At 36.3% G+C, this 16,445-nt stretch overlaps 1 protein-coding gene across 1 annotated transcript in view; it reads right to left on the minus strand.

Annotated features, from left to right (window-relative positions):
• Window positions 1-301: 301 nt before the first annotated feature.
• The window catches only part of MOXD1 (monooxygenase DBH like 1), a 103,627-nt gene continuing 87,483 nt past the window's right edge, over window positions 302-16,445 (minus strand). The window contains exons 11-12 of the mRNA XM_023230631.2: window positions 2,031-2,199; window positions 302-1,560 (exon numbers count right to left, since the gene is read on the minus strand). Coding sequence (XP_023086399.1) covers window positions 1,396-1,560; window positions 2,031-2,199 — 334 coding nt within the window. The 3' untranslated portion in view covers window positions 302-1,395. The remainder of the gene's footprint in view (window positions 1,561-2,030; window positions 2,200-16,445) is intronic.

Raw genomic sequence — 16,445 nt, forward strand, 5'->3', positions numbered from 1 at the left:
AATGGAAAATCATAGAATGTGAAATAGCACTTATAAAATGAAACAAAAAGAAATAAATTCAAAAATATGCCTCATAAATATTAAAAATATTTCATCAAATGTACAAGTTCTAAGAATCAAGAAGGAAATACTCTGAAACATATTTATTTAAAAGGCAATATGGTTTGTGTTGAAGACATTGTGAGGCAAAAAGGGCTTCAAAATGGAATGGAAACTGCAACATTCTTAATTGACTTTTACTGTCAATACTAGGACTGAATCACTTATATTTCTTAAGGAGTGTATAAAATACACACAAAAATGTAATTTCATTTAGTTTATTAATATGATCCAAACAGATTTAGCTTAAGAGATGAGGACAGGACATGAAAAAAGATTTGACTGAGTTATATAAAGAAAACCAAAAGAGTGACAAGATTTTCAATTGCTGACAATTTTAAGTCATTTATTAACTAATATAAAAATAAATCTACAATAGAACCATGACTTAAATGGAGCCAGTATGTGGTACATGTGTCACCCAACAGTCAGCAAGGAATCATTCAGAGAACTTACACCCTTCTGGACTGGCTCACACAGTCTGTCTTTGACCTGGAACCTCATACAAGTCCCCTCACAGCACTGGGTTTGCAGTCAGCTACATTTTTTCTCTTCAGCCTACAATCAGTTATTAATGAATACCATTTCTGTGTTTCCCATGGCCTCTTTCTTTTCAGATAGTGACAGAGCACTAGGAAAAACTCATCTGGCCAGTACTAAACAGGGAAGGTGCAAAAAAGTACTTTAAGATGGGTGTGGGGTCATTTGGGGTACCAGCAGACTCAGATAAACAAAGGAACCAGAGTGGGCATCAACAAAAAGCACTGAGGTAAGGGGCCCAGTGGTAGTTCACAGAAATGACCAGAACTGGACAATGTTAAAGACAGGAAGAACGGCGTTACACTTGAAAAGTCATACTAGAAGAACAAGAAAGAAGAAGAAAACTGGAATGAACAGTAGTCCCTTTTATATTTTTTAAAAGGAAGGAATTATTTAAAGAAATACAAAAGTCAAGTCAAAAAGTGAAATAGCAACAATAAGTATTTAAATAAAACAGAATGTAGTAGGAAATAAAGAATATTCCCACATGATGGCCCAATTTTTAAAAATGGTTATCTTAAGTCAGGCCAGTTTTATTTTATTGACCATGTATATATGACATCAGATATTTCTAAGAAAGAGAAGATAACCTGATTGATGTCTCTCGTGTAACATGGAAAGGAAAAAGGAAGGAAGGAAAAGGGGGAAGAAAAGTCTCCACACTCTTCATGCCCAAAGTGGACACAGTCTTTAACCTGTACTTCAAATGACAGGTTCAGATCGTAGAAAATATTGTCAAGTTCAGCAGAATTTTGATCACAAGCGCTTGGTGCTCAGCGTGCAGCTGAGTAGCAGAAGGCACACAAGCAAGTTGACGGAGAAATCTCTGTGCAGGGAGGAGGAAGAAGACGTGCCACACACCAAAGGCTCTGCTTTATAGGGTCTTTCTATATCTGGAGGTAATGCTGTCATTCCTTGAATCTGAAAACGGAAGCACAAAGAATGCAAATGAACATCTGATTTAAAGCAGGGCAGTGACCAAGCACGCTCAGCTGCCCACACTTCTGCAGGGGATAAAGGAGGCACGAGTGGTTACCAAAGGAGTCACACACTGGGGGAGTTAGAAACCTAGGATTTAGAAGGAAACGGAAAAGAGGACCAGGCACTCCTTTGGAAAAGAATACAAAGCAGGCTCTATTGCTTTTTGCAGCACTCATTCCAGCCTGTTCCTGCTCTATCCCAACCTTAGTTTTAGAACTAATTTATCTCTTGAAAGGGGGTAGAATGAGGAGTTTTCAGTCAACCCAAGTAATCACTGAATAAAAATTATCAGACATTAAAAGGCAACTGGACCCCTGGATTTATGGATATTTGTCTTCTCCTTGGGTTTTCCTGTAATAGATTCAGATAAAATGTGTCATCTGGGTTGTCAGAGGTTAAAAAGAGCTTACCGACCACTCGGCATTGTCTGTCTTGGAACATCTCACGTTCACTGGCAGGCTGAGGACCAGCTTGTTGAAGGAGAGACCTTCCTTTTTAGTCCATTTAAACTTATTCATAGCATCCATGAAAGAAAGGTTTTTATATTGCTTGGGGCTTTTGATAATGAAAGGCCAGGTCCTGAATTTAAAAGACACAATTAGTCATATTCAGAACAAATGCATTACATGTTTCCTTTACTTTTCAACATCCTAAAATAGATCTCGCACTTACTCATTTTCATACACATAGATAACCTAATGCAAAATGTTAATGAGCTCATCAGCGATTACTAGAAGAAATGTACCAAATAAAATCTTTTAAAAGAATGATTTTTTTTTAGTAGCAGATTGGCAATAATTTTATTTTTAATTTTATATTTTTAAATACAGATGGGGTCTGGCTATGTTGCCCAGGTTGGTCTGGAACTCCTGGGAGCAAACAACCCTCCCATCTCCATCACTCAAAGTGCTGGGATTATAGGTGTGAGCCACCATGCCCAGTCAAAGTTTAAACAAATAATTTTGTCTCAGAAAGCTTCTAGAGAGCCTCACAGTTCTACACTAATTTGCTCTGGTTCTAGTTAACAAATTAACTGGTAAGTATTCATTTCTGAAGAGTACAATGCTAATGGTGTAATCAAGAAACCTGCAGGCTCCTAAAAGACACTGTGAGAGATGGAAAGTTCAAATCCATACACTATAAAAGCCTGACCCCTGCTGGTTGGTCTGTTTTGATTTAGCTAAGTGAGAAGATAAATACAACAAAAAATGTGATGTAATCAATGTTTCAAAAATTTTACTCATTTCTCAAAAGAAAACATACATAAGGCCAAAAACATGAAAAAATGCTCCACATCACTAATAATCATCAGAAAAATGCAAATAAAAGCCAGAGTGAGATACCATCTCACCAGTCAGAAGGGATATTATGAAAACGCAAAAAAAAAAAAAAAAAAAAAAAAAAAAAAATTGATAGTGGCAAGGTTGCAGAGAAAAGACAATGCCTATACATTGTTGGTGGGGATATAAATTAGTTCAGTCAACTGTGGAAGCAGTTTGTAGATTTCTCAAAGAACTTAGAACAGAACTACCATTCAACCCAGCAATCCTATTACTAGCTATATATCCAAAGGAAAATAAATAGTTCTACCAAAAAGACCACATGCATTCATTCGTATATTCATCACAGCACTATTCTGAATAGCAAAGACATAGAATCAACCAAGGTGTCCATCAAAGGTGGACTGGATAAAGAAAATGTGGTATATATACACCATGGAATACTATGTAGCCACAAAAAAAGAGAGAAGTCACGTCCTTTGCAGCAGCATGGATGCATCTGGAGGCCACCATCGTAAGTGAATTACACAGGAACAGAAAACCAAAAACCACTTGTTCTCACATAGAAGTGGGATCTAATCATTGAGTACACATAGATATAAAGATGGGGAAAACAGACACTGGGAACTACTAGAGAGAGAGGGAGAGAGGGAGACAAGAATTTAAAAACTACCTGTTGGATGCTAGGCTCACTACCTGGGTGATGAAATCACTCATACCCCAAACCTCAGTTTCACACAGTATACCACTGTAACAAACCTGAACATGCATCTCTTGAACCTAAAATAAAAGTTGAAATTTTTAAAAGTAAGTACTGAGGAAAAAAAATACTGTGTATAGAATTACACACTGCCACTCAAAAAATCACATGCTGAATATCCAAGAAAGGAGAAAGAAATCACAACAATGACATGAGCAGACAGAAAAAGTGACAGAAAAAGTGAAGTGAAAAAGTGAAAGGCGTGACTTGCTTGAAAAGATACTTTTCAGGTGTTGTCTTTCATTAAATATAATATTATTGATTCCTGAAAAACAGAAAAGTGTAAGTGTTGGTGTATCACAAAATTTTACATTAATCCATGTACCTTGCAGGAAATTATCATGGTGACTAGAAAGTATTTGGCACCCATAACATCCCCAGATGTTCCAGTAATTTCTATAATTAGCAAATAATCTCAGCTGAAAAACATACATTAATCTTCACAATTTTTAAATTTATTTATGTCATTTCTCTCTCTCTCTCTGACATACATAACCCACTCAGGCACACTGAATATCATCTTCTTAAGTAAATTAAACATTCTTTATTAATTTTTTGGAGTTACAAAGATAATTTTTAAGTCTAAATTGTAAATGTTTCTTCCATATCTAATAAGTGAGACAATGAGGAAAATAGGTAATATATGCAGATCTTTACATTTTTCGTAACTTCCTTTAATTAGAATGAATATTTATCTTTGTTGAGTTTTTAAATGCATTATTTTATACAAAGACCTTAAAGTGAAGCCCCATAAAGTAAGAACAATCAGCATCACATTACATAAACATACCTAGCAACGACCTGAAATCTACAGCATTTGAAAATTAAACATATTGTGACAATTTTAGAGAGATACAATCCAGAATTAGTATAAAGCAAAAACTTGACTTGAAAGAAATTATTATATTCGCATACAATGTCCTTTTAAACGCTCTAAAAGCTAGAGCTATTGATCATTTTAAGTCAATTATTAAAAATAAAATTTACTTTTCAAAAAGATAAAATGCCTAATTTGAAAAAGAGAAAATCAATTTTATAACCAGAGAGATGCTAGCGGAAAATCATCCGTCTGTAACCATCTGAAACACCACAAGGTGGCACTACAGTCTTTACTATGGTGCTTAGGCGGCCTAAAGCCTCTGGCGCTTCGCTGGTTAGGGTGAATAGTGTGAACATTATACACAGATGAAATCTTAAAAAGCTTTGTTGCTATAATAATTTAGCAAATTGCCTATTACTGAGATTGCTCAACATAAAGTGACACAAGAGGTGTAAGCCTATTTGCCAGTTTTTAGAACAGATCTGTAGAAAGGCCAAACCCAATGGCTTGTATGTTGGAGACACAGTGACAGAGGCTGGGTGATCTGGGGATGTGGTCATCAACCTTTCTGAGATGGCATCTTTGTCTCATATTTATCATCTCCTTTCCACTCCTACTAACTTGGTTTAGGCCCGTGTTCTACAATAACTTTATACTAATAAACATCCTATTTGTCATCTCTAATCTTTTTAGCCTATCCTACACACTTCCAAATTATCTTCTAGAGAAAAGAGTAGACAGAAAAAGCGAATATTTATCCTGAATACTTTTTTTTTCAAAAAGACTAAGCTTTAAGCCAGAAACAGGTAACCTTAAAGTAGCAAGTATTTCTGTTTTTACTGGATTTGGGGATTAGTTAGAAATAATTGGGAATGTTACAGAAATAAAAACAGTTACATTTCTGCATATCTTGTCAGTGTGTAAATGTCTATCCATACATACATGTAAATGAATGGTATTATATATATATATATTATGGTAGTCGATAAAAAGCAGTATTACTATTATGCTTTAATATTGATGAGTAATTTTCCTTTGTAAATTCCATCTAAACTCTGAAACATGTTTTTCTAAGATGATAGCAAAGTTTACTGCAATACACCAAGGTAGAGTAATTTTTTTAATTTTTAAGTGAAACATAAAGCTATTTATTCTTATAAATTCAAACTGATCAATGGAAATTTTAAAAGTTTAATGATTTTTATACTTGGTCCCCCTGTTCTACATAAATTGAAAAGCAGATGGAGAAAGATAATCTGTAGTTACATTTCTTATCTGAGCCTCTCTGGACTCCTGTTTTAAAAGTTTTATTGCTAGTGTCTTTCTTAGGGTAGAGAAGGAGGAGGAAGGAAGAGAGATGGAAGATCTAACCAAGAAACAGTGTCCATGTACTTATAGCTAAATGAACTATATCAGACTCTCCATCCATCAAGCAAGTAAACATGTGATCAAAAAAAAGCAAAAGGAACAAAAATTCGATAACAGACTTCCACTTTTGGCCATGTTGAAGTAACTGACACTAACTTCCTGTAAAAAACTCAAAATTCAACAAACCATATGAAACAGCTGGTTTGGACATTGGAAAATAGCATAGAACTATGATCCCCCAAAGGAAGGAAACAAATAAGGTGTTTGAATATTATGTTCATCCCAGCTTTCTGCCTAGAAGCATTCTCTGGAACAGAATGCAGGAAAGGCGATTTTGAAGCAGAAAATGACAATCTCAATAAGTTAAGGAGATGAAAACCAGAGTTAAGGGAGTCTGAAGAAGCCTATGTATTCAAGGTAGACTATTGCAGAGGAAAAATCTGTATAAGGATCCTCTGAATCAGTAACTAAGCAATAAGTCAACTATATTTAGGGTAAAATCCACAAGACTGGGCAATGAACAACTAGAAGATTGTAACCTAAACAATTCCCAGAGCCTGTATAGAGTTAGCAGACATTTGAGCTCAAACTAGCCACAGTGGAATGTCTCTGTTGACTACACGGAGTAAACATCTATTCTAGACTCACACTAACAAGGCTCTTTAAAGAAATAAAAACAACCTAGTACTAATTAACACAACATGCATACTGCCCTGTTGTCTATGTCTAGTCAAAAATTATTAAACACATCAACAATTATGTAAATGTGAATCTAAACCAGAAGAAAAAATCAGTCAATACTCCAAGATCTTGAAATGACAGAGATTAAAGAATTAGCAGACAAGGATAACTAAAGCTTAAAAAAAAACACATTAACAAAACATGTGCAAAACTTCTATATTAAAAACCACAAAAAAATGCTTAGAGAAATGAAAGAACAGTAAATAAGTGAAGAGGCATACCATGTTCATAGCTTAGAAGACTCAATATTGTTAAGATATCGATTCTCTCAAATTCTCTAGAAATTCAGTATAATCCCAATCAAATACCAGCAGGTCCTTTTTTAAAAATGAAATTGACAAGTTGATTTAAATATGTGTATGAAAATGGAATAAACCTAGGCTATCAAAATAATTTTGGGAAAAAATGACAAAGTTTTGGAGACCTACATTTAAGACTTCCTATAAAACTATAATAATTAAATTTGGTTTTAGAGTAAGACTAAACATATAGAGCAATGAAACAGAATAGAAAATGCAGAAAGAACCAATTTATGGACAAATGATTTTCCAGCTAATATTCCAAAGTAATTCAACAGTAAAAAGGTAGCTTTCTTTCATCAAATGGTTCTTGCACAACTTGATATCTATATAAAAAGCAATGAACGTTGGATTTACCTCACACTACACACAAAAATGTGTTCAAAATGGATCCACCTAAATGTAAAAACTAAAACTGTGAACTTTTCAGGGGGAAAAACAAAAGAAAGTCTTCCCTTGAGTAGGCAAAGATTTTTTAAGCAGGATATGAAAAGCACAAAACAAACCAAAAAATGATGAAACAAACTGCAATAAATACAGCTATAAAATGAAAGTCAAACCACAGACTGGGAGAAATGGTCTGTAAACATGCATCCAACAGAGAACTTACATCCAAAGTATAAAGAACTCTTACAACTCAATAATAAAACAAGTAACTAAATTAACAATGAATAAAAATTCTAATAATTAAGAAGAAATACACAGTTGTCCCTTGGTATCCATGGGGGACCGAGGATAGCAAAATCTGTGATATTCAAGACATTATATAAAATGGTGTAGTAGTTACATATAACCTGTGTACATGCTCCCATCTACTTTAAATTATCTCCGGGTTACTTATAATACCTAACACAATGTAAATGCTATGTAGGTGGTTATTATGCTGTATTGTTAAGGAATGATGACAATAAAAATATTCTGTACATGTTCAATGTAGATGGAATTTTTTCAAATTTTGTTTTATCTGAAGTTGGTTGAATCCATGGATGCAGAATCCATGTTCTGCATCTGAGAAAGCAGAGAGCTGACTGTATACACACACACACACACACACGTTTATACACACAAGCATATATACACACATATATACATATATACACATATATGTGTGTGTGTAAATATATATAAAACTTTAGGACAATTCTCTGGGTGGCCCTGGACCAATCCAATCCATTCTCATTTTTGCCTGTAGTTTTCAAGAATAACTATAGAATGTGCTGGACATGCAGAATCTTGAAATAGGAAGGGACTGACTGGAATAGCCCAGGTTCCGTTCCAGTACCGCCAATAGGGTTTGAATGTTCATGTCCCTCCAAAACTCATGTTGAAATCTCATCTCCACTGCAGTGTATTAAGAGGTGGGGCCTTGAGGGGGTGATCAGGTCAAGAGGGTTCCATGCTCATGAATGGAATTAGTACCCTTACAAAAGAGGCTTGAGGGAACCTTCCAATTGTACCTTCTACCTGTGAGAACACAGCAAGAAGATGCCATCTTGGAGTGGAGAGCAAGCCCTCAGAAGACACTGAAACTCCTGGTGCCTTGATTTTGGACTTCACCATCTCCACAGCAATAAGCAAGAATTTCTGTAGTTTATAAATTACCCAGTTTATAAATTACCCCGTCAATTTATAAATTACCCAGTCTAAGCTATTTTGTTATCACACCCCAAGGCGACTAAGAGACTTCCCCGGAAACAGAGTGTTTCAATTGTTAATTGAATTACTTCAGTGCTTTAGCCTTGACTCTCACATTGCCCCGGGATATAAAACCAAGAATGGGCTGCTTTTCAAGCTGCAAGGCAACTGGGACATGTACAGTAGAGGTTCCATCTATTCCAGGCAGATTTTCTGAGCCTTGGAGAACTGGCTTACAATAAATTCTAGGATTCTGTTGTTTTCGCGGACTATGTGTAAGCAATAAACGCATTTAATGTAACTTGTTGTGTATAAGTATGATCTTTCTTACTGTACTCAGACAACCTGCACAGTGAACCTGCTTTACAATAACCAATAAACATGTGAAAGAGGCTCAATATCATTAGTCACAAGGAAAATGGAAAATAAAGCCGTAAGAAAATACCACCAATACACATTAAAATGGATAAAATGCAAAATACTGAAAATACAAAATACTGCCAAGAATATTGAGTAACAGGAGTTCTTACACATTACTGGTAAGAACGAAAAACAAATCAGTTTAAGAACATTTTGAGAGTCTATAGAGTAAACATAAACTTAGCCAACAGTCTCTCAACTGGAATCTGCTTAAGCCTACCGAACTCCCGAGGGCAGGGTCAACCAGCACCACAGTTGCCTGCTGTCTAAGCTGTTTGAGTTCCTTGGGAGAGGAACAGCAGCCAGTGCTGGGACTCGCAACTTCCTAATATACTAAGCTCTCTGGGTGGAGGAAGGGTGACATCCATCTCTATATCTCCAGGCTGTACTTTTCCCCTGCTGGAGCCAGAGAGGTTGGATGGCTTGGTCACAAGACTTGTCACCCAGAGCCCCACACACTCTGTGGCAGTCTTCCGCCAGAATGCCTCTTCAGGCTTGACCCTGACCCATCCTTCCTCACTGAGTGGGGCTTCCCTGGAGGAACTCCAATGACTCCAACTGGAGGCTCAGGGAGAGAAGCTGGGTCTCCCTAGCCCTGAGCCCTTAGCAGGAGGGGTGGCCGCAGTCCCTGTGGACCAGCAGACTTAGCCTTTCCTCCTGGTAGCTCTGAGGAATCCGGGCAGCCCAGATGAGTGGGTTTTCTCCCAGCAAGGCACACCCCCTCCACCCAGGGACAAAGTGCTTTGTTAAATGAGTCCTGTTCCCTGTGCCACCCAAATGGGTGAGAACCTCCAACAGGGGTTGTCAGACACCCTGTATAGGGGTAATCCTACTGGCATCAGGTTGGTGCTCCTTAAGGTCAGAGGTCCCAGAAGAAGGAGCAGGCACTCATCTTTGCTGTTTTCTAGCCTCCTTGAATGACATCTCCAGGTGTGGGAGTAAATCAGATGAATAGGGCCTGAAGTGAACCCCCAGCAAACTGCAGCAGCCCTATAGAAGAGAGACCTGACTGTTGAAAGAAAAACAAGCAGGAAGCAACAATAGCAGCATCAACGACAACAAAAAAAGCACCCACAAAAATCCCATCCAAGGATCAGCAACCTCAAAGACCAAAACTAGACAAACTCATGAAGATGAGAAAGATTCAATGAAAAAATGCTGAAAATCCAAAAGGCCAGAGTGCCTCTTCTCCTCTAAATGATTGCAACATCTCTCCATCAAGGGCGCAGAAATGGATGGAGGATCAGATGGATGAATTGACAGAAGTAGGCTTCAGAAGATGGGTAATACAAACTATGCTGAACTAAAAGAGTATGTTCTAACCCAATGCAAAGAAGCCAAGAACCTTAATAAAAGGCTGAGGAACTGCTAACAAGAATAATCAGTTTAGAGAGAAACATAAATGACCTGATGAAGCTGAAAAACACAGCACAAGAATTTCATGAAGCATACACAAGTATCAACAGCCAAATCAACCAAGCAGAAGAAAAGATATCAGAGTTTGAAGACCACCTTGCTGAAATAAGGCATGCAGACAAGACTAGAGAAAAAAGAATGAAAAGGAATGAACAAAGCATCCAAGAAATATAGGACTTCATAAAAAGACCTAACCTATGACTCACTGGAGTTCCAGAAGGAGATGGGGAAAATGGAAACAAGCTGGAAAACATGCTTTGGGATATTATTCAGGAGAACTTCCCCAACCTAAAAGACAGGTCAACATGCAAATCAGGAAATACAGAGAACACCATTAAGATACTCCACAAGAAGATCAACCCCAAGACACATAATCATCAGATTCTCCAAGGTCAAAATGGAGGACAAAGTGTTAAGGGCCGCCAGAGAGAAAGGCCAGGTCACCTACAAAGGGAAGCCCATCTGACTAACATTGGACCTCTCAGCAGAAACTCTAAAGCCAGAAGAGATTGGGGGCCAATATTCAACATTCTTAAAGAAAAGAATTTTCAACCAAGAATTTCATATCCAGCCAAACTAAGCTTCATAAGTGAAGGAGAAATAAAATCTTTTTTAGATAAACAAATGCTGAGGGATTTTGACACCACCAGGCCTGCCCTGGAAAAGCTCCTGAAAGAAGCACTAAATATGGAAAGGAAAAACTGGTACCAGCTGCAGCGAAAACATACCAAATTGTAAAGACCAATGACACTGTGAAGAAACTGCATCAACTAGTGTGTGGAATCACCAAATGGCAGCATGATGACAGGACCGAATTCACACATAACAATACTAACCTTAAATGTAAATGGGCTAAAAGCCCCAGTTAAAAGACACTGATTGGCAAATTGGATAGAGTCAAGACCCTTTATTAGCGTGCTGTATTCAGGAGATGTATCTCACATGCAAAGACACACATAGGCTCAAAATAAAGGGATGGAAGAAAATTTACCAAGCAAATTGAAAGAAAAAAAAAAGCAGAGGTTGCAATCCTAGTCGCTGACAAAAGAGACTTTAGACCAATAAAGAGCAAAAAAGACAAAGAAGGGCATTACATAATGGTAAGGGAAACAATTCAACAAGAAGCGTTAACTATTCTAAATATATATGCACGCAACACAGGAGCACACAGATTCATAAAACAAGTTCTTAGAGACCTACAAAGAGACTTAGACTCCCACACAAGAATAATGGGAGACTTTAACATCCCACTGTCAGTATTAGACAGAACAACAAGAGAGAAAATTAACAAGGATATTCAGGACTTGAAATTGGCGCCGGGTCAAGTGGATCTAGTAGATGTCTACTGAACTGTCTACCTGAAATCAACAGAATATACATCCTTCTCAGTGCCACATGGCACTTATTCTAAAATCGACCACATAATTGGAAGTAAAACACTTTTCAGCAAATGCAAAAGAACTGAAATCATTAAACAGTCTCTCAGATCATAGTGCAATCAAATTAGAACTCAGGATTAAGAAACTCATTCAAAACCATACAATTAATGGAAATCGAACAACCTGGTCCTGAATGACTCCTGGGTAAATAATGAAATTAAGACAGAAATCAAGAAGTTCTTTGAAACCAATGAGAACAAAGAGACAACATACCAGAATTTCTGGGACACAGCTAAAACAGTATTAAGAGGGAAATTTATAGCACTAAATGCCCACATCAGAAAGCTAGAAAGATCTCAAATCAACACCTTAACATCACAGTTAAAAGAGATAGAAAGGCAAGAGAAAACTAATCCAAAAGCTAGCAGAAGACAAGAAATAACTAAAATCAGAAAAGAACTGGTGGAGATAAAGACAAGAAAAACTCTCCAAAAAAATCAATGAATCCAGGAAGTGGTTTTTTGGGAAAAAAAATAACAAAATAGATAGACCGCTAGCTAGATAATAAAGAAGAAAAGAGAGAAGAATCAAATAGACACAATAAAAAATGACGAAGAGGATGTCACCACTGACCCCACAGAAATATAAACTACCATCAGAGAATATAAACACCTCTATGCAAAAAAACTAGAACATCTAGAATAAATGGGTAAGTTCCTGGACATATACACCTTCCCAAGACTAAACCAGGAAGAAGTTGAATCCCTGAATAGACCAATAACAAGTTCTGAAATTGAGGCGGTAACTGATAGCCTACTAGCCAAAAAAATCCCATGACCAGATGGATTCACAGCTGAATTCTACCAGAAATACAGAGAGAAACTGTTACCATTCCTTCTGAAACTATTCCAAACAATTGAAAAAGAGGGACTCCTCCCTAACTCATTTTATGAAGCCAGCATCTTCTTGATACCAAAACTGGGAAGAGATGCAACAAAAAAGAAAACTTCAGGACAATATTCCTTATGAATATCAATGTGAAAATCCTCAATAAAATACTGGCAAATCAATCCCAGCAGCACATCAAAAAGCTTATCCACCACAGTCAAGTCAGCTTCATCCCTGGGATACAAAGCAGGTTAAACCCATGCAAATCAATAAACATAATCCATCACATAAACAGAATCAAAGTCAAAAACCACATCTCAATAGATGCACAAAAGGTCTTTGATAAAATTCAACATCCCTTCATGTTGAAAACTCTCAGTAAACAAGGTATTGATGGAAATATCTCAAAATAATAAGAGCTATTTATGTCAATGCCACAGCCAATACCATATTGAATGGGCAAAAGCTGGAAGTACTCCCTTTGAAAACTCGTACAAGACAAGCATGCCCTCTCTCACCACTCCTATTCAACAGAGTATTGGATATTTTGGCCAGGGCAATCAGACAATAGAAAGAAACAAAGGATATTTGAATAGGAAGGGAAGAAGTCAAATTATCTCTGTTTGCAGATGACATAATTTCATATTTACAAAACCCCATCATCTCAGCCCCAAGACTTCTTAAACTGATAAGCAACTTCAGCAAAGTCTCAGGATACAAAATCAATGTGCAAAAATCACAAGTATTCCTTTACAACAACAATAGACAAGCAGAGAGCCAAATCATGAATGAAATTCCATTCACAATTGCTACAAAGAGAATAAAATACCTAGGAATACAGCTAACAAGGGATGTGAAGGACCTCTTTAAGGAGAACTACAAACCACTGCTCAAGGAAATAAAAGAGGACAAAAATAAATGGAAAATCACTCTATTTTCATGGATAGGAAGAATCAGTATCAAGAAAATCATCATACTGCCCAACATAATTTATAGATTCAATGCTATTCCCATCAAACTACCACTGACGTTCTTCACAGAATTAGCAGCAACTATTTTAAATGTCTATGGAATCAAAGAGGACCCTGTATAGCTAAGAGAATCCTAAGCAAAAAGAACAAAGCTGGAGGCATCACATTACCTGACTTCAAACTATACTACAAGGCTACAGTAACCAAAACAGCATGGTACTGGTGCAAAAACAGATATACAGACCAATGGAGCAGAATAGAAACCTCAGAAACAACACCAAACATCTACAACCATTAACAAACTTGACAAAAACAAGCAATGGGGAAAGGATCTCCTATTCACTAAATGGTGCTGGGAAAGCTGCTTAGACATATGCTGAAAACTGAAACTGAACTCCTTCCTTACATCTTATACAAAAATTAACTCAAGATGGTTTAAAGACTTAAGTATAAAACTGCAAACCATAGAAACCCTAGAAGAAAACCTAGGCAATACCATTCAGGACACAGACATGGGCAAAGACTTCATGACAAAAATGCCAAAAGCAATTGCAACAAAAGCCAAAATTGACAAATGGGATCTAATTCAACTAAAGAGCTTCTGCACAGCAAAAGAAACTATCATCAGAGCAAAGAGACAACCCACAGAATAGGAGAAAATTTTTGCAATCTACCCATCCAACAAAGGTCTAATATCCAGAACTTACAGGAAACTTAAACAAATTTACAAGAAAAAAAATCCCATTGAGAAGTCAGCAAAGGGTATGAACAGACACTTCTCAAAAGAAGACATTTATGTGGCCAAAAAACATGAAAAAAACTCAACATCACTAATCATCAGAGAAATGCAAATCAAAACCACAATGAGATACCATCTCATTCCAGTCAGAATGGCATTTATTAAAAAGTCAGGAAACAACAGATGCTGGTGAGTCTGTGGAGAAATAGGAACACTTTTACACTGTTGGTGGGAATGTAAATTATTTCCACCACTGTGGAAGACAGTATGACAATTCTTCAAGGATCTAGAACCAGAAATACCATTTGATCCAGCAACATCCCATTCTTGGTATATACCCAAAAGAATATAAATCATTCTACTATAAAGACACATGCACTTGTATGTTTATTTCAACACTATTTACAATAGCAAAGCCATGGAACCAACCCAAATGCCCATCAATAATAGACTAGACATAGACAATGTGGAACATATACACTATGGAATACTATGCTGCCACAAAAAGGAATGAGATCATGTCCTTTGAAGGATCACGGATGAAGATGGAAGCCAATGTCCTCAGCAAACTGACAAAGGAACAGAAAACCAAACACCACATACTCTCACTCTTAAGTGGGAGTTGAACAATGAAAACACATGGACAGAGAGAGAGGAACAACATACACTGGGGCCTGTTGGGGGATGGGGGGTGAGGGGAGGGAATTTAGAGGATAGGTCAATAGGTGCAGCAAACCACCATGGCACCCGTATTCCTATGTAACAAAACTGCATATTCTGCACATGTATCCCGTTTTTTGTTTGTTTGTTTTTAGAATAAATAGATAAATAAATAAATAAGAACACTTCGTGTTCCAGGAAAACTTAATTCAGATGCTCAACACTAAAGTGTATTCAATTTAACTTATGAATCCTACAGGTAAAGGTAAAAATTATTCCATTGGTCCAGAGAGATCTCCCAAGGGAAAGAAATATGACCCAAAATATTATATCCAGCCAAACTGCTGTCCAAATAAAAGCGTAGAAATTCCCAAATGTGAAAGAACTTGAGGCATAAGGCACTCAGAAGCCCTTACTGATTAAACAACTTGAAGATAAAATTCGAATGTCTCAAATTTAAAAACTCATTAATGTAGAAATCATAAAAATTAGGGTTATCATTGAATCGATTTATACATACAAGTCAGGTTAACTATTCTGGGAATTACAGTTTCATAATTAAGTATAAACATTAAAAATCTTGACAATATAATAATTATAATATAAATAATAAATATTTGGTGGTATAGAAAGCAGAAGTGGGAAAAATGTGAAAGTATAAACATCTTCATCTTTCATGACCTAAAATTGAAACATATAGTGAATCTAACAACTTGACAAAACGTATTTTGTCAACATTTGTGATCCTCTTTATAAAATATTATTTCTTGTGGTTAAAACAACACCAACAACATTTATTTGAACTTCAGCAAATGTTCAGTTTTACTTTAGTTTCTTTCTTATAAGTTAAAATAAAATTAAAATTCAATGGTTTTTAAAAAATACTGCACAAATTATAATCTTGTAACAATATTTAATCAATTCATTTTATATAAATATACACATATTAAGATGTCTACCATAACATTCAATCAACATGTTAGCAATGTTTATTTTGAATAGAATTTGAGGTGGTTGCTTTTGCCTTCTTTGTAACAACTTGTTCTGCATTACCTGAACTCTTTATAATAAGCATGTGTGAGTTTTAAATAGTAAAAACATAAAGTGATTTTTCCTGCACAGAGGAAGATAAACAACTATTGATGCTTTTTTAGGAACAGAACCAATAACACAGGAACTTTCCATTACTTATATCTCACCAGACCTGCACATTCAGTCTTGATTTATGGCATGACAGGGAATACACAATTTATCTAAACTCATTATCTATTTTGTTATTTGATCTTTGTGAGTTTTTTGTTTTTCCCTAAGACTTGCCAGATCTGTAGGAGGCAGACAGAAATAGCACCCCCGAGAACAGACAATAAAATGGAGACAAGACGTAGTTGTCTCATGTTTTCTATCAATCCTTCCTAGGATTGCTATAGAATGTTTAAAATAAATTATAGA

The sequence above is a fragment of the Piliocolobus tephrosceles genome, chromosome 5, assembly GCF_002776525.5.
Source record: "Piliocolobus tephrosceles isolate RC106 chromosome 5, ASM277652v3, whole genome shotgun sequence".
NCBI lineage: Eukaryota > Metazoa > Chordata > Mammalia > Primates > Cercopithecidae > Piliocolobus > Piliocolobus tephrosceles.